We start from the raw sequence: 25,124 nt of genomic DNA, 5'->3' as shown, positions 1-25,124 counted from the left end.
CTCAGACTTTTGATTATTTTTCACAGACAAGTTGTAGATAAGGATGACAGCAGCAGGATTAATATACTGTTCATGCAGCTGCAATACTTAACAGGTGTTTGTGTGTGTGTGTGTGTGTGTGTGTGTGTGTGTGTGTGTGTGTGTGTGTGTGCGTGTGTTTGTGTGTGTCTGTGTGTGTGTGTGTGTGTGGTGATGATGGGGATGTCAGGAGGTAATTGTCCTTTTGAAAATAAGAGTCTGACCATACCCAGGTCACCCTGGAGTAAACAACACAGCACCGATATTGATCCTGTGCAACAGTGGCCCAGTATGCAGACACACACACACAAACACACAAACACACAAACACACAAACACACAAACACACACACACACACACACAAACACACTATTATTATTAAATTGCTATAAGGGAGAGAAAATCGTGTCAAAATAAATAACAACATTGTCCAGGCTTGTAATAAATTAAAATGTGTAGTCAAAGGAACGGATAAGGTCAGTGTGTGTGTGTGTGTGTGTGTGTGTGTGTGTGTGTGTGTGTGTGTGTGTGTGTGTGTGTGTGTGTGTGTGTGTCTGTGTTTGTGTGTGTGTGTGTGTGTGTGTGTTTGTGTGTGTGTGTGTGCATGCGTTTGTGCATAATGTCTGATGTATTTGTTTCCATGGTACATTTTCGTAGCTAACTAATAGCTGGTTTGATAAGTTAATGGCTTATGGCAAGGTTGTATTGAGTTGTGCATATTATGCTCACACACTCACTCACTTACACACACACACACACACACACACACAAATACCTGGTAACCCTAGCTTCAGACTACATTACTAAGGTGTGCCTGACAGGAGTGTTAGTGGAGTGCTGTACACTGAGCCTGCTCTGCTCCCTCAGGACACTTGTGAAGGTCATATTTAGCCAGCTGACATCACACCCCTCTGCTTCTTCTGATTATAACGCGAGCAGAGCATTACAGAGGAGAAGGTGCTGATAACATGTCGGTGAGACTCACACCTTTGGTACAAAGCGCGTCAATTGGCAATTAACAGCAAATTACTGTGGGTACAAATCTTTGCCTGTTATCGTCTATGGGGCTGCAAATAAACGTTTTATTATTCTACAGATCATATTTTAAATGAAATATAAAACATAATATTAAAGCTTCTGTTAACATCCTCAAATGTTTAGTTTTGACCAGTTATAACCAGTTATTTAATTTATACTGCATTGGAGAAACATCAATCAGTGATTTTCTGATACTTTTGCTTGATGAATGATGATTAAAACACACAATAGATATTATTCTGAAAATATCAGGATACTATATTCTATTATGGTTGATGGAAAGAAAGAGAGAATTATGGTTATTATACTTTGTGTCATATGAATGAAAATCTAATGCTTGAAATATACATTTTTTGTTCACAATCATTTATACATGTATGTGTGTTCATCCATCCTCAAAAAACAAAAAAAAATTCTTATCCATAAATTGTTTAATCAAAAATGTTGGGAAATTACTTCAAATTACAACTAGCAGTCCAGGAGATAGACAGTGTCCAGTATCCAAAGAAAATTGACAAATCGCCAAAGTTAGAATTACAGAACATTTTAGATTTTTGGTAGAAAAAGGTGACAAATCTGGTTGAGTGGACGGGCCATGAACTGGGTCCGTCCTCCATACTTTGACAGTGACCGGACAGAGGACAGTCCCTTAAAGGGTGGTGTTGAGAGAAGGGTTGCAAGTATTTATTATTTCCATTATAAAATGATCTACTAATAACTCCCTTTATAAAATGTCAGAAACAGGCAGTGTGGCCTAGTCGGTAAAGCGTTTGTTTGCCGAGAAGAAGGACCCGGTTTCGAACCCCATCTTTTAAGAGGCGGCGGACTAGTGGCAGAAACTTGGACTACAGGCAGAAAAGGTCTCTGGTTCGTCTCTGGTTCGACTCCACGGAGAGACAACAAAAGACCAACCTGGATTGATCTGTCCAGAAATCCAAGAGGAGTCTCCCTACCCTGTCTAGTGCCCCTGAGCAAGGCACCTTACTCCCCCAACATCTGCTACCCTGGCGCCGTACATGGCTGCTCACTTCACCAGATGGGTCAAAAGCAGAGGTTAAATTTCCCTACCTGCATGAGTGTGCCAGTGCATGTGTTTGGGACAAATAAATGTATCTTAATCTTAATCTGAAAGAAGTGGAGGATCACATAGATTATTGGAGTATTTTTAGAATCTGATTCATTGTCTCTCTATTATGTAATGAATGATCCTCAACTGATCATTTACACTTTACTCAAGAAAGCATTGTGCTGCCGTTCCGCGTGGACAAAGAAAGGCAGCTGCCTTTATTACATGTTCTGCTCAATTTCCAATTATTGTGCTGTATTCATGGATGAAACCTTTACATAGGTTCTTTAACTGCACCAGCAAAACGTCAGCAAAACTACTGTCTTATATGAAATATTAAAACATGACAATATTCCAGAAACCTTCAAACCTGATGTATCATAGACGCAAACTTGAACCAGGACAATTTAGATCTGAAACTATTAATCTATGAGACGATTGATCAACTGACAGGAAATGTACCTGCAACGATGTTAAAGGAAACAGACTAGTTCCAGCATCACAGGTTTGGGGATATTTTCTTTGACATTAAAATGAATATTTGGGGGTTTGAACAAAAGAAGAAGTTCTAAGACATCACTTTGGGCCTCAGGACATTGTGATGGACATTTTCTATATCTGTGATCGAATTATGGAACAAAAAAAATCATCAGTTGCAAACAAACACAGAAATGGACATGAAATATCTCAAAGACATTTACAGTAGGTTAATATAAATTAAAATATCTATGCATATAAGTTAATCTACTGAGTAAATTCTCCAAAGTGCGTGTACATGAGGTGAGAGCTGATCTCAGTGTCTGCAGAGGAAACCTGAGCATGTCAAATATTTACCTACATCACCTCCAGATATTTGATGACTTATTTCAGATGTCAGATCTTTCCTCCTCCAGTTACAGTTACAGTTAGTGTCTTCAGTGGGGGGGGGAAAGCACATGCAGCTTTTCGAGAGTTTCACTTAAACCCATGAATATGCAATTTCCTTTTTGGGTTAAAGATAAACTGGAACATACAAGAGAGAATTAACTCTATCTGATTTTGGATCTGCTGAGTGCTGCGTTCATTAATCCTCTGACGGCTGCACACTGTGTCGAGTGAGTCTTCAACCCCTCTCTGTTAAGATGAGGACTAAACAGGCTCATGTAGGACGGTTATTATTGATATCCTTTGTGGAAGCTGTAGCACGAGCGCTCAGACAGACAGTTGGTGGCACATATGTCTGGTGGAGCTGGCGTGCGTGGCAGCCTGGCACCAAGTCGCTGGCGCCCTGTGGAACAGATGAGCCTGTAATTGTGTTTGGTTTAATGGTGAGGAGAGCTTGCATGAGGCTGTACACATTGATTGACTTTTGTGGTGACGAGCCTCCTTCTCTCTTTAAGTAAGAAGTACTGACATATTTAAACATTTGATTATCTTCATAATTAATTCATCTGCCCAGTTTTATCTTGATTCATCAATTAAAGCTAGGATTGGTAATCCTGGAAAAAATAGCAAGAGCAGGTAACAATATGCAACCGATCAACCCCCTCCCATCGGCTACGCCCACAAAACACATGGACCTGCACAGACTGACAACTGCTAGAAGACGACTTTTCTGCGGCTCTTGTATCTGTATTATTGTATTTAATACTAAATGGTTATTGAAATTTCCTATTATTGTTAGAAGATTGTCTTTACTCGCAAATGGGTTCATATAATCTTATTTTTTACATTAATATGTTGAGTATTTTGATCTTTGAACCCCCCCTTGTTGTACATACACCCAGGAATCTCTCTCTCAGTCTGCATTTGGAGCAGAGAAGAGGACTCAAACTCATGTTATATCATTAGAGTAAAACAATCCAAAGAGAGCTGCAGTGTTGCAGTGTTTTTCACTCCTTCCAAAACAAATGTCTACAAAAGTGAGAAAAAAGTTCTACAATTTACCAGAAACCAAAGTGATGTCATCTATTTTCTTTTATTTAACTAACAGTCCAAAATTCAAAGATATTAATTTCCCTGTAGAGTGATACAAAGAATATCAGAAACTTTCGCTGGAACCAAAAATGGCTTTGATGGTTCATCCATTAGAACAATGGTTAAAGAAGTTGCATATATACAGCAAACCAGATTTCTCAAGAGAGAGGCATAATTAAAACCTTAAACCATAAAAAAGAACAATGCAATTATCACGTTATCTGGAGGAATAGGGTTTTTCTATGTACAGTATCTTTTTAAGAACATCTTTGAAAAGGGAATACAGAATGAACATTTTTGTGTAAAAGCCGGCGGGAAATCATTTACTGCACAAATGAAATAAGCATTATCTGCCCTTAGAAAGAAACAAAGCAAGCACACAATCCACATTTTAGAATTTCATGTGATTCAAATGATTTCATGCTCCATAATGCTCCAACTTATTAAGATACACACACACATACACACACGCACACACACACACACACACACTAGTCATCTGAGCTTATACAGTAAATCCTGAGAACAATTTCACAAAAGAAAATGATAATCCTTAACTTGAACCACTGTTGCCATAGTGACAGGCCGCACCACTCAGTGACATGAACCACTGCAACAAGTCACTTTAGGACTTGGCAACGGGATGGAGATTGCTGTTGTATTTGTGCAGATATAGATCAAATAAATATAAGGTGTGTGTGTGTGGGGGGGGGGGGGGGGGTGCAACACTAGAGGATTTCGCAAAGTGAAGTTTTGCATACAGCTAAAACACAATGAGACAAGGAGAGAGGAGAGAGAGAGAGAGAGAGAGAGAGAGAGAGAGAGAGAGAGAGAGAGAGAGAGAGAGAGAGAGAGAGAGAGAGAGAGCATGGCGTATAGAGTGGCACAAAACACCTGTTACACTTCTGCTATGTTATTAAGGGTTGTGTGGAAAAAGTCCAGCTCATGATGAAACTGTGGCAGGTCAGATGATTCCATGGAAGGCGCTACGGTCTGGCTAACTCTTGGGAAACACTGTGTAGGCCTGTTGGTCTGTTTTCATCAGTTTGAATCCGTTCACAGCAGCTGCAGGTGGATGTGTGTGAATGATCATGTTCTATAGCCAATGCTGCCATTTGCAAATTAAAAACTGAATCCCACAAACATGCATCCATTCCTATTAGAACATTTTAATCTCACAGTTTAATGATTAATCCTCGGTTGATGGATTTAGATGATCGACAAGACGAATAATGCAAACTGTGATTCTGTAATGTGAGCAAAACTAATTTGTTCTTACCGGCTTCTTTGTAAAGTGCTTAAACTTTGTCCCGACTTAGAACGTGAATATCTGTGTAAGATTTAAAAGACAATCCATCTAATAGTTGTTGAGACATTTCAGTGTTGAGCAAAGTTCCCCTCCGTCCACAGTGAACATTTTAAGCAGCAGCCCATACAGAGCAGCTTGCATGATGACATCCTGATCTGCACTGCTGACCCACTACACCCCCTTCTAGTGGTGTAGTGGCTTGATGCTTTTACATCCTTAAAAAGTCCACTTGGTAAATGACAAGATGGACTGACTTATCAGATTTATGCTGCTGTTAAGTGGGCATCATTAAAAAGGAGATTATACTTGGGTGTGACCCCTGCTTGTATTACACACACTCCCGTCACATTAGGGAACTCTTTGAAGCTCAAGCCCAACAACGACTGCCTCCCTCCACAGACGCTCACACACACATCACAGGAGTCTCGAATGCGTGATTGCTCATTTACCTCACCGTCTGACTGGAAATAGCAACATACACCCCATTATTAGTGAGTCATTCCTCCTGCTGTTTATCTCTCCTCTCTTCTTTCAGTCTTTTTTTCTTCCTGCTCTATTACTCAGAGGCCTCTCTGGTCCAAAGGCACTGAGGGGTAACCAGGAAATCCCAAGACCTAAAACAAGGACAGGAAAGCCCAAAGCAAAGCTTGGAGCTACAGATAATGATGAGGGGCCCTAGTCTCAACTCAAACATATGGGTAATCTCACTTTACAAATTGGACTATTATATCAGTGTATTATCAGTCAGTGGGTCCGCCACTGAGGTCCAGACCAAAATCAATTGTTGTGAATTTTGTTAAAGGCTATCATGGTCCGTCTAGACTTTGCTCATCTTCTGACATTTTACCAAGTGAAGGACAAATCCTGAACCAAAAGACTGACGTGGTTCCTGGTTTTTCCCCAGACAGAGGACTGAGTTCAGAGTTGAACAGAGGTAGATCACAGTATAATTTCTCAACAACCTTTAAAATACTTGCTGCAGCATTTGTTTCAGATATTGATATTTCGCTCATTATGAGTTATTACACATTAGGGATTCTTGCATGTGTAATAACATCAACAGGGGACAATTCCAATTTGTCCACAGCTGTGATCGATGAACAAATTCTTTCAGAAATGACGACATTCCCACTTTAGCGTATGACATGCTGCTGCAGCTCAGGAGGTAGAGCGGCTTGTCCACTAACCAGAACGTCAGCGGTTTGATCCCTGTCTCCCCCATTCTGCATGCCGAAGTGTCCTTGGGCTAGTTACTTAACCCCAAATTGCCCCTGACGGCAACTCACTAAATTCTGCACGCTGAACCTTTAAGATTAGTATGGCAATTGGTGTAGTGAAATTAGTATGGTGGTTTTTGCTGCATTCCAAAAAAAAGAAAGAAGAGGGTGTGGATTCAGAATTGAATTTCTTTTAGATATTTATGACAACAAATAAGCTTATATGAACAACTGAAATTTGGTGATGATCGGTATATTGATCTGGATACATCTGATCTCACCACATGTATATGTAATATTGTAATAAAGTGGACACTAAGGCTTGACAGAGGTTTACGCCCTCCGAGTGTAGCAATCATTTACATCATGTCAGTAAAAGTAAATGACAGCTGGGAATATGGTGACATCACTTCAGCAGTGCAAGAATCATGTACCAAAGGACCCACAGTTCATCTCTGGGAGCTGCTTGTGCTCTGGTCATTTGGTGCTTGAAGCTGCGACTGTAAATCCTTATCCTATGTCACATTTTGAGTCATTCCCTCTCTGATATCACCGCCCCATGTTCAAGTCCCTCTTTCATTATCTCCCACTGCTGTTATCTTTCTCCCTCCTGTGCAATTCACTCTGCACAAGACAGCTGAGGCGGCAAACTGTGAGCACGAGAGACGGACGCAGAGGGAGGATAAAGAGCGGATAAAAAAAGAGAGCAGAGAAGTACGAGCATATCTCCTGAATTTATACAAGGCAATTAGATCCACTCCACTCCAAGCGAGAGGGTTAATGTTAAATCTGTGTGTGTGTGTGTGTGTGTGTGTGTGTGTGTGTGTGGGTGTGGGTGTGGGTGTGGGTGCGTGTGTGGGTGCGTGTGTGGGTGTGTGTGTGTGTGAGAGAGAGAGACAGAGTGTGAAGCAGGTTATTTGCTGATGTGCATTTTTCTCCAGACATGCTATCCAATTCATTTACAGATGGGAAGCGGTGAGGTACAGTTGCCCCGCTGCCGCTGCTAATGGGGGCAATAAGGTGTAAGCAAAGAAGAGACAGGAAAGAGGAGGACGTGTGATTATTGTAACATACAACAATTTACACTTCCATCAGGTGACAGAGCAGCAAATAAAGCAAATGCTCCGTTCGGTCTCTGCAGCAGTGGGAATAGCCTTTTGGCCTAGGTAGGGTTACATGGATTGTGCGTGCTTGTGAGCTGCAAAGCCTCATGTGATGCAGCTCAAGAGAGATCTGTAACAAAGAAAAAGTTATGCCTGAGCGCCCTATGTTTTGGGCCAGGTAGTTTCCCGGTGCGTCAGTGCTGCGCTCTAGTGGCCACTCCGAAAAACTGTGTTTCATGACGTCTCAACTTTCAGGCCTGGTGATGCTTTATTTTGAAGATCCTTTAACTCCGTTAGGATTTCTTGGAAGAAGCGTGTAATCTGGAGATAATGATAGGGTGTAAAGCAGGGGGAGTGTTCTTTGGATACGGGCAGTGCAACTGTAACACAGAAAGCTGATAGAGTTTTCATATGTGTGTTGGTCGCTGCCAAGTGTTTGTGTGCGTTTAGTTATTTTGATTTACAAGATACAGTAAATGATTGATGCAAATTTAAATAAAATAAAAAAAGTGTAGGATAATGCAGAAAAGAAAAGACACAAATACAATACTCATCTGTCATAAAGCATCAGGCGTTTATGTATCTGTTAATGTCTTTAACATAACATGCCTTACTAGCAATTCCTGTTTACTTTCTGTAAATGTCTTGATCTCCTCAACTTTGTCTTACTGAACAGATTCAGCATTTAGTAATGACTTCAAGGTCCACAGAAGCTTTTTGTTGTGTCACTCACTTTGGACAAAAGCATCCGAGGAATGAGCAAATTTAAAAAGATGCTACTTTTAGTTCACCTTTTAATTTGGAAAGCCTGAGAAGTAATTATGTGCCCGGCTCTACCGAAACCAATCCAGAACCTGTAATTCCAACTGACTGCTGTGTAACAAGACACGCCTAGAGTCAGAGCACCGCAGGTCAGCGGAAATATGTCTAAAAAGAAATATAATATAGAACTAAAACTAATAAATGAGTGGACATTAAACGATGGTTCGAGCAGGACAATGAAAAATAAACACAAACTAAATAAATTACCTTACCAGTGCATTTTCTGTGGAAATTCTTTGAAGATCACAGACCCATAAAATAAAGCATTTATTTTTCTTGTTGCAGCAACAGAAACAGAACATATAAACACTACCTCCCTCCACAGAAACATCCCAAGTGCCAAAAGGAAGATTCGTATTCTGGAGCCAAAAACACATTATTGGCACAGATTTGCAGAGGGTGTTTGTTTCAGCGTTGAGCACGGATGACCATCATCAGTTTTTACACTTAATGCCTGTACTTTGTTGAAGCAGATCTAAAGATTTCAATATGTGCAATTATCTGGGTAATTACGTAAATTGTTGGACGAGATTGCCTTAATGAGTAAAACGCATGCTTGTCAACTGTTATTAATCAGCTTATTAATATTTGTGGACTGGCAATTGAAATATAAATGAAAAACCAAAAATACCCCAAAACACTGAAAAGAAATATCTTATCTCTGCTGGGCTGCGACGAAGAAATGTGTCTTTTACTAAATGATCTCCTGATTATTTCGTGGATTTACTGATTAATCCTATTATGTATAAAATGTCAGAGAACTGTGAAAAAATTGCCATAAATTTCTCTGAGAAGAGCTGCAAATAGGCGTTCATTTCAGTTAAGCTATTGATTAACCGGTTGAGTTTCCCTTAATGAACTGATTTATTGTTTGTTCTATGAAAGGTGAAAAAAATAACTATGAAAAACTTCTTCCGACACCTTATTCTGTCCAACTAACAGTCCAAAACAAAATGATATTCAACTAAAAACCATACAAAACACAGGAAGGCAGCAAAACGTTCACATTTTTTTCTTGATTAAACAAGTAACACAATCCTTTTATTAAATAAACTGTTTCTATCTATTTACTCGTGAATCAAACTGTCAATCATTTTTTCACAGAACACAAACGGACGTCTTCAACTGATTGCTTTGTCAAACCAACAATCCAAAACCCCAAAAGGATTCACCTCACAATGATGTAAACTGAAGCAAACAATAAACTCCCAATTTAACAGGCTGGTGAGTGACTCACCAAATAAATCAATAATCAGAGTATTTGCCTGTTGTTTCAGTGACAAACCATTGCCGCTATAATTCTTTACAAGGAGAAGTTTAACTGAGTTGAACAACAAGAACCAGCGGGACCACCCTTGCCAGAGAGAAACAGAAGTGGAGCACACACAGTGAAATATCTCCCTGTTTGAGGAACTGTCTCTCCTCACGTGGTCTGCAGTAAGTCATGGATTACCCTACTGACCCAGGACTGAGTTCTCCATGACACAACTTCACATGGAGCACAAACCCCACAGAGAACATTACCGTCGCATCAACCCGGCCCCGGGTCAGGTCATGGGACCTTAAATCCGTCCAACCTGGGAGGAACTCGAACATGAGGGAATTGAATATTTTCCTCTGCTTGGATCACATTATAATATAAACTCTGTCATGTGGCCAACCTTCCCAAACAGGCCATTTCAGGTCCTGCGACCCGCTTAAAGGCTCCACTCTTTCTCTGCACGTATGTCAGTAATATTTTTGCAACGTGCGGTTGCAGAGTAGTTGGTTAATGACAGGGGAAGCCTGAGCGGTGCGGGGCCAGCTCCACGGGCCCTCTGCGTAAACAGGCGTAGCTGGCTGCCATCTGGTTGGCTTCCACTTCAGAGCAGAGAGCCTGTGGAACGCTAACTGATGATCTTCACTGATTCCAGCTACAGCTCCCACAGCAGGATATTTAGGAACAGTTTCGAATGGTAACTTCTAACTTACAGCCACACGATTAAAGGCTCAGTTCTCGCAATCCCCCAAAAATTACATATTTTCTCGCTTCCTTGGATTTTCTTTTCAGTTTCTTTCAATACAGAACGTTAGAGTTGGACATATTTGTACCTGAGAATCCTGCTCTGTTCTAGAAATATGAAAGAAAAGGCTGAATCATGTTTGTTGTGATCACAACATTGTAAAAAAAAAATCAACATTATAATTGATTTAGCAGAAAAGCCTCCTTGTTGCTCAGCACATGGGCAGGGTCATAGATACACCAATGTGTCTGCGACTTGCCTCTCTACAGGAATCAAATGTTTTATTTGCTCCCTCGCCTGCAAAGATAAGAAGTGAACGGGAGGCAAATGTTTTACTCTGAAACATTTGCTTATGTAAGCGGGGCCCTAATCCGAAAAACAGTCAGTCAACAATTTCCATAGGGACTAGATCTTCTGGAGTTCCCAGAGAAGTCTGTGAATTAGCCAAGTAACCTAAATCAGCAAGAAACTATTATTATTAATAACCTCAACCAATCCTACTAATAATTCCTGATAATAATTAACCAAATAAAGACAAATCTGAGTTTTTCAGAAACAAAGGTGAAATCTATAAATTTCATATTTAGTAGAACCATAGTGACAAAGTCACAGATATTGAATGTTCAGTGTTGTAAATCAAAAGATTAAACAATCACGTAACACATATATAATCAGAATAGTTTTACATTTTTTTCAACTCACAAATCAGTTAATGTACTAAGTGTTTCAGCTCTAAAAAACTTGAATAATCCTAAAACCTTGACGCATACAACTGAAACTACTTTAAGATTTGCAGTGACAAACCCCCAGAGGAACATCACCTAAATCTAGTTATACAGCTAAGGTCTAAAATGATTAATGAATCAATCAAGCATATTTAATTTGTATAGCTCATATTCATAATTGTCTCAACAAGGTGGCCTTGCTCAGCAATATAGCAAAGTTCTATATATATTGATATAGTTATTTTTCTTTGTGTAGGCACAGTGAGGAAGTATAACACATCATTGATTTCCCCCGGATTTTTTAAATGTAATGTTGTTTATCAAGTGTCATTCTCTGCTCATACTGAACAATGTAAACCCACAACCTTCACTCAGGAGCAGAAATCTGTCTTTCAACTTAATGTGACATTTATCGTGAGAATTATCGATTAAATCTTGATATACATTGTTTGGCCACATTGCCCAGTTCTGCTCATATCAACCCTTTAAGGAGATGGACCTTGGGTTGAGATTTTGGTTCTCCCATGCACCCTTAATGAGGGCCTTATTATACCAAAACTGAGTCAATTCTAAGACAATTTATCCTAAACCTGATGCCGCCACAGATCTGCTGCTGCTGCTGCTGCGCCTCTATTGTCGGACGCGAAAGGAGCAAACAGACGTCTTTATCCGAGGCACCAAAGAGTGAAGCAGCTTGTGTGCAGGAGCAGCCGTTTCCCAGACTGCTGCAGACTAAGGAATCTGAATAAATGCACTGGCGCGGGGGTAAAAAGAAAAAGCCTCTTTGAAAGTACTGAACAACTTCACACAAACACACAGAGCGAGTGTGCGGATGACAGCAAACATTCATACACAAAATAGTCAGGTCTGTCTTTGGAAAACACTCAGAGCGAGTCAAGAGAAAGGCGCTCGCTCCTGCCGCAGTCTGTGACTTCATTTGAATCACAAAGAAACAAAAGGCTTTTCTCAAAGCTCTGCACTGAATGTGACGACAAAACGATAAAGCTGCACAGGAACACAACAAGAAAACAACATCAAAATGCACAGAAGTTTTCTGCCTCTGTACAGTGTTGTTATCCTGATAAGCCCACAAACTAATGCAACTTTTGACAAGCTACACCCCTCTGTTCCCATGACCGGGTCGCGCTTTGTGTTGGTGTGTGTCTGTGTGCGTGTGATACAGCAAGTGTGTGTTTGAGCCTGTTGTGCCAACAAAAAACTCGACGGGGGCAGCAGTGGGACAAACTGTGGGAGGTAAAACAGAAAAGAAGAAAAGAGAAGAGAGCAAAGGAGACTGGCTGAAGAGCAGAAAGAGAGAGCTCAAGCAGAAGTAAACGTCCGTCTCACAGAGACCCTCTCTTATTGGTAGTTCATTAGTCTCGACCTTGCCTTTAACCCACGTCGAATGCTGCAGCAAGCCCAATGCTATGACACCGCCACTATAAGAGCCACACACACACACACACACACACACACACACATCAGGAATGCTGCTTCTGTTGTTGTCTTTAAGTGCCAAACTCAGGCCAAGGCCTGGCCAGGGTTCGGAAAACAAAATAACAGCCGTGCGAAGCGCTCCCACACACACATACACACACACACACACACATACACACCCAGCAACACTTCCGTCCATTCTCTTACACAGAGAAAGGAAGTAGAGTCGAGCTGGCCGGGCCCCACTTGTCCAGACAGAGGTAGCCTGGCAAAAGTCTCAGGCCTGCTCACTTCCCACTCTGAATGGATTTAGAAGACTCTCTGCCTCCGCCAGCCTTCACCTTCCTCAGTGCTTACTGTGGTGGTTGATGTCAAAAGTCCACCGTCTTCGGGTGTATTTAATTATCTGGTTAAAGTGGAAATATGATACACTGAACATTTTAACATGACTCTTTCTCCCTCACATCACTAGACCTCGACCGACTTGTTAAAAAGGTTTAAACCATGTAGTAATGGCAACTCACATCCAATAATCAATCTTCTATGTTTTGAAATAGATATAAAAATAAGATTGCAGTTTATTAGGAACAACTAGCTTGAGCTAAAGCAGTCTATTACAAAAGCACTGTAAAAATGTCTCCGCTTGTGAAGGGCGGTGGCATGTATATATATGTAAAGGTAGATATGTGAGTAGGCCTATTGTATATCAAGCAGTCTTGTTGTTATAGTCCATGATCAGCTGCCGCCACCATCATGACCCACCACAACGATCCACCAAGGGTTTATGATAAGCTACATGTCCACTCCTCCGTATAAACATATATATATAGCATTTGTGAGATTGATTTAGAGAAGCAGACAAGTAATGAAACCATCGACACATCCATCAGCATCCATCCAATGATCCACTTAATGGATACATCCACTATTCTAGTGAATAAAATGTATTTCCCAGTCATTGGAGTGTGTGTTTTAGCAACAAACTCTTACCTTGGGCCATTTGGGGTTGATGAGACGAGCTTTGACTGCGTCATCCAGAGCAGTGCTGTACTGACCCAGTCTGAGATAGGCCGCCGAGCGGTTACTGTAGAGGATACAGTTCTGGGGGTCAGCGGTCAGGGCCTCGCTGTACAGACGCACAGCCAGCCCATACTCCCCCTGTTGGCAGGCTTGGTTACTGCGACGCACACGCTCCAGGAATTCGGCTTTGCTCAGGCCGGAGGGGCTGCAGCCCGTTGGTCGTTCCACCCTTTTCAGTGTTGCCGCTGAAGGTATCCCAGGGGACGAAGAGGAGGAGGATGAAGAAGGAGGGTTGGAGGTGGTCCTGCTGGTGGAGCGAGAACCAAACAGGGAGAACTGAGGAGTAGATGGGAAGGTAGAGGAATACAAGAGGAGAGAGAGAGAGACATCTGTTAAATGTCTTGTAACTACGGCTGAAATGATCACTCCATTAATCAATCAACATTGGTCAAGAGTCACACATCAACAACAACAAACTGAGCTGTGCAGTTCAGGAGGTAGAGAGGGTTGTCCATTAACTAGAAGGAAGGTGGTTCGATCCCCTGCAGCACAGGCAGGGTGCATGCAGGCTGGTCAGTTAGTGACAGGTTCGCCAGCAGATCATTTTGTTCCATCAGAATGAAATGATTGGTCATGTTCGTCGCAGTCCTACGAGGGATGCAGACTTTTTATTTTATTTTCCAGACGACTTTATTTATTGATGGCTATCAGGAAGTGAAGAAGATTTCATCAAATGGGATAAAACGTGTTTTCATACCCTACCTTTAACAATGTAGTGGTCTTCCTACATTAGAGCCAATCACAGTACAGAGACAGCCTTGGCAAAAGTCACTAATGACCTTTTAATAGCCTCAGATCAGGGACTTGTGTCTGTCCTCGTTCTGTTAGATCTCAGTGCAGCATTCGACACAATTGACCATCAAATTTTATTACAAAGACTAAAACAGTTAATTAACATTAATGGAACCGCCCTTAACTGGTTTAAATCGTATTTTTCTGATCGCTCCCAATTTGTGCAAATTAATGATGAGTCATCTGTGCGCACCAAAGTTAATCATGGTGTTCCACAGGGCTCTGTGCTCGGCCCAATTTTATTCTCATTATATATGCTTCCACTAGGAAACATTATCAGGACACACTCGGTAAATTTCCACTGCTATGCGGATGACACCCAGTTATATTTGTCAATAAAACCTGAACAAAGTAATCAATTAACTAAACTTCGAACATGTCTCAAGGACATAAAAACCTGGATGACCCGCAATTTTCTCTTATTAAACTCAGACAAAACAGAGGTTATAATACTTGGCCCCAAACACCTTAGAGCTGCATTATCTAATGATATAGCTGCGCTAGACGACATTGCCCTTGCTTCCAATGAAACAGTCAGGAACTTGGGAGTGATCTTCGATCCTGATTTATCCTTTAATAGTCACTTAAAACAAATTTCTAGGACCGCTTTTTTCCACTTGCGTAATATTTCAAAAATTAGACATGTCCTTTCACAAAAAGATGCAGAAAAACTAGTCCACGCCTTTCTTACATCGAGACTGGACTATTGTAATTCATTATTATCAGGCTCCAGCAGGAAGTCGTTAAAGACTCTACAGCTTGTCCAAAATGCTGCAGCACGTGTCCTGACGAGAACAAAGAGAAGAGAGCACATTTCTCCAATATTAGCATCGCTACACTGGCTTCCAGTTAAATCTAGAATAGAATTTAAAATTCTCCTCCTCACCTTCAAGGCCCTTAATAATATAGCGCCTTTATACCTTAAAGAGCTGTTAATACCTTATAAACCCGCTAGAGCACTCCGCTCCCAGAATTCAAGCCTACTTGTCGTCCCTAAATTCTCTAAAAGTAGAGTAGGAGCCAGAGCTTTTAGCCATCAAGCCCCTCGGCTGTGGAATAATCTACCACTTTCAGTTCGGGAGGCAGTCACCATCTGTTCGTTTAAAAGTAGGCTCAAAACCTTCCTTTTTGATAAAGCTTATAGTTAGAGCTAATTAGTGCGCCAGAACGTTACTTGTTCTATTTTATGACACATGACACACGGAGCTTCTCTTTCCAGCTTCTCCTTCCTCTTCTCCATCCCTATCCCCCTTCCCCGGAATCCCTTTGCTTTATCACCCGCAGATCCAGGGCCTCTGTGGCCGCACCATGGATTACGGTTTGTGGATCGCGCACCGGGGGTCGCGGTGTTGGATCCAGTGTGGCGGATTCTGAGTCATGTGGGCTGATCGTGGTGCTGGTGGCGGACCCTGTGTCGCGTTGGCATTGGGCACGGGCGGTGGACCAGGACCGCAGTGGTGGCTTGTGATGGGTCCTCCTGGTGGGCGGCGGTGGACGGTGACTGAGGACTGAAGTGGCGTCTGGTCTGGATGGTGGATCGTGGTCTGGATGGTTGCTGAGCATGGACTGTGCTTCATCAATGCTGCTAGAGACTTTGATTATTGATGATGTTCTCCTGCACGTGGCATCTATTGCACTTCTGTCCGTCCTGGGAGAGGGATCCCTCACATGTGGCTCTCTCTGAGGTTTCTACATATTTTTACCCTGTTAAAAGGGTTTTTTGTAGTTTTTCCTTACTCTTGCTGAGGGTTAAGGACAGAGGATGTCACACCCTGTTAAAGCCCTATGAGATGAATTGTAATTTGTGAATATGGGCTATACAAATAAAATTTGATTGATTGATTGATTGATTCCTAAAGTTAGACGAAATGGCAATATATTGCCTTGCTTACAGTATCGCAATTTATTGTGACATATATAATCCAACCCCTGCATCATGATACCTATTGTAGACCTAGCTTTTTATCCTATACTCAGCCCTACTTAAGTGCTATATGCTGTCACTCAGTGGGGAGAGCTGCCCTCTCACAGGAGGAACACGAGGTGCCATGTATTCTGTGCCAGTAAGCTTCAAAGGTCAGGTTGATCAAATGAGTCAAGATCATCAATCAAAATGCCACATTTAAAGAAACTCCCTAGGCGTTCCTGAGATATCATGTTCTCACAGATGGGATACATGGAGCACCAAACCAGAAACATGCCTCCAAGCACATCTGTCATCGCTACCCAGTTGAAGTGTGGATTGTGAACGTGCTTTCGGCTGCTTTCATAAAAATGACTTATTGCAATCAGAACACTACCAGGGACGACCCAGAAACTGCAGCAGCCTCATTTGCATGATATGATACTGGAGTCACTGGGACCAAACTGCTGCGTGCACTCTTCTCTTCTGTTCGGTGGTAACGGCTCAAACTCCTCAGGGAGATGGAGAGAGAGAGGAGGAGAGTCAGACAGCGACTCAGACAGTCAGATGAGGGTTTCTGTTCGTTTGGCTGTCACACCCGCTGAAACCTTGTGTAAAATGTGCACACTGAGGTTGGCTCTCTGTAGCTTTAACATTGAGGCGCTGCCTCCCTGCCTGATCTGGTGTTTCCAAATTTGTCCTTTCACCAGAGCTTACACCAAGGCCTTCATTATACCCCTCTGTTCCTCTCTGTCTCTCTCTCACACACACACACACACATACACAAAAACACACTTAAATCTTTGTATACACACTTCAAATATGCAGACTGGAGGGATTCCTAAAACTTCAACGGAGCGTTTTGAGTGAGAGGCAAGAAAATGACCAAAGGTTAAGACATTTTATATTTACGTTGGGCAGCTCCCACTAGGGTGGTTGCTAAGTACAAAAAGGAGATATGTGAGGCAAAGAAGCTGTGTGAGGTGAAAGGGACAGATGTATGCAGGTGTTGAAAATAATAATAAAAAGGGAAATTAGTAGTAATTTGGCAGCAATAATGATCATCATCATCAGCAGCAGAAGCAGCAGCAGCAGCAGCAGCATTAGACTGTTGTAAACACAGTCAGTCAAAGTCGGAGTGGTGATCCAGAACAACTAGTATGATTTCCTCTATTGGTCAGAGAGCAGGACAAATCCCTATCAACACAGCAGCTCTTTAGTACTTCTTATTTATGTACATGAGACTTCCCGCAAATGACACATTAAGCTTCTCCATCTTGGCTCATCAGGTGACTCCTGGTGCACAGTGAGTGCTGCCTCAGTGCCCTCTGTTTTACTCATGGCCTTTTTAATCAAGTACACTATGCCTCTGAAAGATGGCAACGGGAATCATTCGGAACCAATCAGAAGCGGCCGTCTGTTAATAGCGAGATTTATGTCTGTTTTTTGTCAGTGATCTTGCCACAGACTTTGTAACAGGGACTGGAGCAGGGAAAGGATTTAATTCAGGCCACCCAAAGGAAAGTCTCTAAAAAGTGTTGCTTGATAATTCATATCATATTTAGTTGTTCTGCTACATTACTTACAAGTTTAAATGCATTAAAGGACCGTGGACTATAGTGGCATCCGACCTTGATTGTGGATCATGATCATGCTGGCTGCTGACCATAGACTATGATTGTAGCAGGACTGTTTGATATATAGTATTGAAGTTATCCTTCAAAATGTTAACCCTCATCAATGCTGCTAAAAACTTTAATCTTTATGATGTTCTCCTACATCTATTGTCCTGGGAGAGGGATCCCTCACATGTTACTCTCTCTGAGGTGTATTTTCACCCTGTAAAAGGGTTTTTAGTAGTTTTTCCTTACTCTTGCTGAGGGTTAAGGACAGAGGATGTCACACCATGTTAAAGCCCTATGAGACGAATTGTGATTTGTGAATATGGGCTATACAAATAAAATTTGATTGATAAATTTGATTGATGATTAAAGCTCTGCTATCAAATAACTCAATTCATGCATTCTTGTCACCGTCTCTTTATTTATTGATGTTTTAACCCAAGTCATACACAGTTCTCTCCAGAGGAAATATATTCAATTACAGACTCATTTATTTTCCCATAAATAGTGTCTCCAAGGCCTCAGTGTGCGAGATCGAGTCTGATTGAGACACACTGATTTCTACAGCTATGTTTACTTCCTCCAAGGAGGTTATGGTTCCATCTCTCGTCTCTCTCTCTGTCTGCTACTTAGTGATCAGGATTATGTGAAAATTACAGGACTGATTACCACGAAAGTTGGAAGGGGGTCAGGAAAGATCCCAAATCATTTAACATGAGGTAGGGTGTTTGTCAACATTTTCATAGATTTCTCAGAGAATAATTCATAGATCTGGATCAGACATGTTACGGTTGCTGATATTAATGAGTGTGTCCACGTTCAAATAACAAGAGTCTAATGACTTTTATTGTGGATTCATACCGGTATTGTTCCATATAAATGTATTGAATTTTTTAAATACGAGGAACAGCTGTCAACTCCCCTCAATGCGCCTAAAAGCCCTTTGGTTGTCCAGAAAGAGGACGTTGACAGCCTGACATATGTGTCCTCATTGTTGGCTGCAGCCCTGAGGGGAACTATGACACAGTAGTGCTTGATCCATGGAGCCAATTTACACTTTTCACAGTCCTCTGGAAATGCCAATTCTATAGCTGCTCTCTGAAAAGGTGCCATCGCTATTAATGGGTGCATCATATCGATATAAAACACAAATATATAAGACGTGATAGAAAGCAGAGCTTGTTTAACAGGTAACCAGGGTTGTGTTTGCGGAAGTAAACAACGAAAGCAACATATCGAAAGACGTAAAGCTCTAATCCTATTACTATTGAACAGGAGAACATGCACTGTGGGGACTTTGGTGTGACCTTTGCAATCACAAAGATGACCTTTTGTGTGGGACTTGAACACATTTGTGTTTTTTAAACAGAACACTGAGCACACTGGAACCTATGAGGAAGCACCTGCACACAATGGGTGCACATGCAGAGGGAGCATCAGTGAGTTCAAGTGAAAAGTGGAAAATATGAGAGTGGAGTTTGATGCATTGACTGATTTGTTCCATGTTTGACTAATGGCTCAGTTAAAAGCTCCAGAACGGGTGATTAGTTCTCTTTAAACCACTGTGTGGCTTCATGTCTCCACAAAAGCACAGTTGGAGTATGAGAAAATAAATAAGTACTATATATCTAATCAAGTACTATAGCTAAGTACAAGATTGAGTACTTAAGTAATTATTCATTTTCTACTCTACACTTACAGCAAGTAATGCACTTTTTTCACTCCACCCAATTCATCTTTTACTTACTCTTTACTTTGCCACTTCAAATGAATCCTACAAAATGAAGTCGACTCATAAATGATCATAGCATTATAAATTAGGCCAGTCAAAAGTCAATAAAGTAGTGAGTTCTGCATAGTGAAGACTTTGATAGTTGAAATTTGGAGTCTATTTTCCTTTCACTGCTTCAACTCAAATAAAGTTTTGAACGCAGGACTTGACATGTTGCAGAGTATGTATACACTGTGAACTAATACTACTTTTACTTAAATAGTTATTCTGGTATTTAGGTTACTGGTACGTGTAAAACTTTTAGAATCTCTCCAGCAGATCCTCTCTACAGTCTCAACACAGCCGTGGCCACAGTGTAATCGTATGGGGCAACAGCAGCAGTCCACAAAATGTCCATTAAAGTATTTTTTGCATTCTTTTTAACATTCTTCCTCTGTGGGCATAAAGTCACAGCACCCACAGGAACATCATCGGTTTCCAGAGCTTGGGAACCGCGCAGCAGCTTGTTGTCCCTCCTCTGCTTGTTGGCTCTCTCTCTCCTCACTCACAAATCAATTTGCTGGAGCACTTCGTCCGTATACTCCAGTTCAAACAACTAGGAATGGCCATCTTGTGCCAAGTGCTTCTTAACATTGTCCACATCAGAAAAATATTCAGCCATAACAATTTCTCTAGAATCCAAACTCCTCTCTACCGTTTCCACCTCCGTCATCCTGCAACAACCCAGGTCTCATGAGCTGTGAGAGGGCGACCTTGTTGAGCGAGACAGACTCTAAGGAAACACCCAGAGTCACCAATTTAGCCTTTTTTTGTTAAAAAACATTGTTACATGGTACCTGCTGCTGCCATGTACCATTTACACACCCACATTTAGAAATATAGGGCAGAGGTACTGTTTGTGAAATTGTTCATTTTATAAAAGATTTTTCAGTAGGGGTTGACCATAGTTGGATCTCCAAGATATTGCAGGATATTGCACATTCTGTGTTTGCTTCATGGTGAATATAGTTTACTGAGGGCAGTCGGAGAGACCTTTATTCTGAAATTAGACAACAGCATTTGCAGTTCATGTCACAAAACTGATTTACAAAGCTTAGTTGAGGAAATGGCTCAGTAACTTTAAGAGAGCCTGAATTATAAATATACTGGAGGATATATGTTGGAGAAGGCTGGTTCTTTTGAACTATTTTGAAAAGGTGAGGTTAAGTGAATACATGCAGTAGTATATAAATATGTATTGTTCAGGTAAGCCTCTCCCACCTGTGCTCTGGACCCCTGCACAAAAATAGTTCAGCCTCAGCTCTGATTACTAATCAAATGTATATGACAATTTGAATGTGATGGTGTGTCTGCTGTTGTGAGGTTGTTGCAAAGAGACTATAATTAAAATCTGTGCACATGTAAAAAAAAAAGAAAAGAAAATGCAATATGACTACTTATTTGTAGTTTACAAATCTAGTGTCAATCTCATGTTCCCATTTAACACAGTGGGAAATACGGCATTGCTCTCTAAAAGCAACAAATAAATCAATGTTATACTAAAACTGCAAATTATCCAGATGAGTCATTAAATTGCCCTGACATGAATTTGTTTTGTGACTTTGTAATGCAGCTTAAATTAAGCTCATGTTGATTTGTTGTGTCACATGGTCTGTATATACGTCTGTGGCAGTTTATTTACACACACACACACACACACACACACACAGTGAGAAGTACGATAGACTGTTGACAAGATAAGTGGCACTAAGTCACTCAGCAGGACGTTCGCACTGACAGTTTGTTATTTTTTTGTCATTGCTGACACAATAACTAATAGATATGTATTTGCTGGCTTGAACATTAGAGTGCACACACACAAACTCACACACACACACACACACACACACACACACACACACACTAATACTTTATAGAAAAATAATTTTAGGCTGCCTGAACATGAGTTTGCACAGGAAAGAGTTCAAGCTGGAGGAACACCATTCTCTCTCACAAACACACACACACACACAAATGTAAAATGGACAAAAAAGACTGGAACACAACATGAATATCCTGTTCAAGTCCTTCCAAGATTACACACACACACATGCAGACACACACACAAACACACACACACTCACTTCCCCTGTCTCCTGTCTTACTATTCCCAGCCCCTTTTTTCAGATCAGGTCAAAGGGAGTACATTCCTGGAGAACAACACAGAGACACAGACATAAACTGTGCAGCTGAATACCTGAGTGAGAGGAAATTGTGGCCCTGAAAGTGAACCTCTGTTCTTTTAATATGAGTCATGTTGTAGGTGATGAGCTGAGACAACTAGTTGCTATTACATGAAGTCACGTGCAGAATATGAAGCAAGGATACCTGTTAATATGATAACTATGAGTAGAATCAGGGATTAAGACTAAAGATAACATGTTTTTTATTATAAGGTAATTGTATGGCTCTGATTAGCTGAATCAAAGAATTAGAGCCCAGCTGATATTACTGTGGATCACAGGTGAAATGATTAATTAAATAATTGATAAGTTAATAGACAACTATCAATATATTACTATTCTCATTTAATAATTCTCTAAATTGTCAAGCTAACCCTAACCCTTTTTTTTTCTTTTTGGACTGATTGATGGACGAAGTGAAACACCACCTCAGTCTCAGGGAAATTATGATAGGAATGTTTCTGAGATGTAATACAGACATAATACTTTCAAAATAAGTTTTGGTATTTGTTCATATGTTGTTTAGTTTACAGGGTTAGGCAATAAGTACTAAACCGATTTCCCATGACATTTTGTGGAGTGGTGAGGCATGGACCCATTCAATTTGGGCATATATCCACACAAAGGGACAGACCTATTTACTTTCTTTAACATGTTGAGATAGGGCTTTAGCATCGGCGGATTTATACGCTCTCTGATCACCCTTCCATTGATCAACTAGAATACTAGTCAACTTTTATGAACTCGTAATAAAAGTCTGATGGATTTTTTTCATCAGGATTCATGCATTATTCACTGGGGAATTTGTGAATGAAATCAAAAAACTCACTATCTAGAAATGTAATAAGGAAGTGACCCAAATTTTAAGAAATCTTTTTTGACCCCTGTCCCATCCTTCCAACTAGTTTCATTGAAATCTGTTGAGTAGTCTTTGTGCAATCCTGGTGAAAATCCAACAAACAGACAGGGCGGAAAACAAATTCCTTGGCAGAGGTAAACTGATTAATCCTTAAGTCTCTCAAATGTTAGAAGGGGAATCAACCAAAATGTTGTTGTTGCTGTTTTTGAAAATTATTTAAAACTTAGAATTGTACTCAATGTTCACAATGGAGAAACTGTTTGAATATTGGAATTTTTGGATTGAAAAACAATCCGGATATATGACAATTCGATTTGTTAGCAGTTGTACTGGTTCCAGTTCCAGGGACACTGTTTACGAATAACCTCAGACGTGCATTTGGCCTTTCTACACTGACATTTCCTGCAAATTGTCACAACACATATCTCAACTGACTCTAGATTTTGGGGTCAATGCTGAGAAAAAATATTTGGCGTATTTTTGGCATGAATGAATTATCTTGATACAGGACCTGATATTTGATTTGTAAAGAATTGGGACTCAGATAACAAATGACTGGGACAGTTTACAGTCCCGGTTATTACTGAAGCTACTTATCGTTCAACATTGACAACAACACTGATAAATCTATGATCGGCTCAAATCTGTCTAGTACTAAACAGAATCAGTGTTGAAATCAATTCCTAAAACTCCCTGTTACACATCTGCTTTCATGATGTCTTGTTTTTGTGCCTGTAGCGTTGACTTTATTTTACCTTCATTAGTTTTTTTCAGGTTTTGATAACTCCAGACTTTAAATCTACTGTTGTGGTATCCTGTAGTTACTGCTTTAAATTAAACTACACCCGAACCCTCCATCGGCAAATTTGGGAGTAGATAATGAGTGAACTAAGAGGTTTTTGGGTGAACTATCCCTTTAACTTTTATTATATTTTACAGTAAAATATGATAGATTACTGTTACTGAACCTAATCTGTTTCTTTATTTAAATTGTATCTCTTATATTTTGTGTTATTGTCTATTTGACTTTGTTGTTGAAAGATGCCACACAGATGAATTAGCCTCGTCTTGCCAACTCCTTTTGTTTAAATAAGGACATTGGTTCCTTTTGCCCTGCAGCTCTAAAGCTACTAATGTTTTTTAATGTAGCTTGTGCTTCCCTGACTCTAGAGTCAACAAGTGGCCCCTCAGCATGGAGGCATCCACAGCCTGGAGGCTCTGAAGTTGAGCAGGGAAGTGGAGCAGGGAGGCTGCATGGCAGTGGCTCCGTGCAGCCTCCATGCAGCCCGGCAGCGGTCAGATGGCAGCTCGGTGTGAGCTGCTTTTCAGATGGATCCTGCAGGATGGTGGGCAGCCTGTCTGTCTGGGAACTGTCACCGTGTCGGAGCTCCCTTTCTTCTGCCCACTGACACCCAGACAGCGCGCCGGGCCATCTGTCCAGACCCCTAGCCGAGTAAACCCCCTCGCTTCCAGGGCTCTTACCTTCTCTTTCCTCGTCCTTTGCTTTTCCATCGCTGCTAAATCCGGCGACAGCGGCTCCAAACTTTCATCCCACAGCCGCTACGGTGAAGCGGGGACAGGAAGCCTCTCCGCCACCATCCACTCCGAGGCGAAAGTTAACGGTCCGCCGCGCTTTGTTAGTAGCAGATACAAGTTCGGCTTGGGAGACGTGTGCGCTACGTGACGACCCGGCGGAGCCTTTCTTCCTGGGGAAAGTTAATCCAGAGTAAATGCGCCATGTTCCCACAGACGATCTCCTCTCCTTGGCGGAATGTTAGTCCGGTGAGAGGCGGGGATCCGGTCCGGCTCCGCGCTTGCAGCCTCCAGCCCCCAGGTTTCAATTACACGATCATGACATCAGAGAGGAGTAGAGTTACCTGACAGATCCGTGTGTCTGCAGCCTCCCCGTGCACATCACTGCTCAGACCCGACTTCAGTCTGAGGAGGAAATAATGGAATAAATCGTTCTTTTCTTTTCTTTTGGTTTTATTAGGATAAACCCACAAAACAATAAATAATCAAACACGTGTAGCCTTTGTAGTCTAAACAGCAGGAAGCAAATAGCGTGCATGTTTTTAAAACGTTTTTTTTACATTTTCATTTCGCATGTGCAAAGTTATAGTTTGAAAAGTTGATACCACTCTCATATCCATTAAAGGTGCTATATGTAGGGTTTGTTTTCTATAGCTACAACTGTTGTTTGTTTAATGGAGCACGCT

General features: G+C 41.2%; 1 protein-coding gene across 1 annotated transcript in view; it reads right to left on the bottom strand.

Moving 5' to 3' along the window:
• The window catches only part of ttc28 (tetratricopeptide repeat domain 28), a 142,956-nt gene extending 118,310 nt beyond the window's left edge, over positions 1-24,646 (bottom strand). The window contains exons 1-2 of the mRNA XM_062413151.1: positions 24,388-24,646; positions 13,686-14,051 (exon numbers count right to left, since the gene is read on the bottom strand). Coding sequence (XP_062269135.1) covers positions 13,686-14,051; positions 24,388-24,417 — 396 coding nt within the window. The 5' untranslated portion in view covers positions 24,418-24,646. The remainder of the gene's footprint in view (positions 1-13,685; positions 14,052-24,387) is intronic.
• Between the last annotated feature and the right edge of the window lie 478 nt (positions 24,647-25,124).

Source organism: Platichthys flesus, chromosome 19 (genome assembly GCF_949316205.1).
Source record: "Platichthys flesus chromosome 19, fPlaFle2.1, whole genome shotgun sequence".
NCBI lineage: Eukaryota > Metazoa > Chordata > Actinopteri > Pleuronectiformes > Pleuronectidae > Platichthys > Platichthys flesus.
Note: the sequence above shows the minus strand (reverse complement) of the source record. Positions and strands in the feature narration are given on the sequence as shown.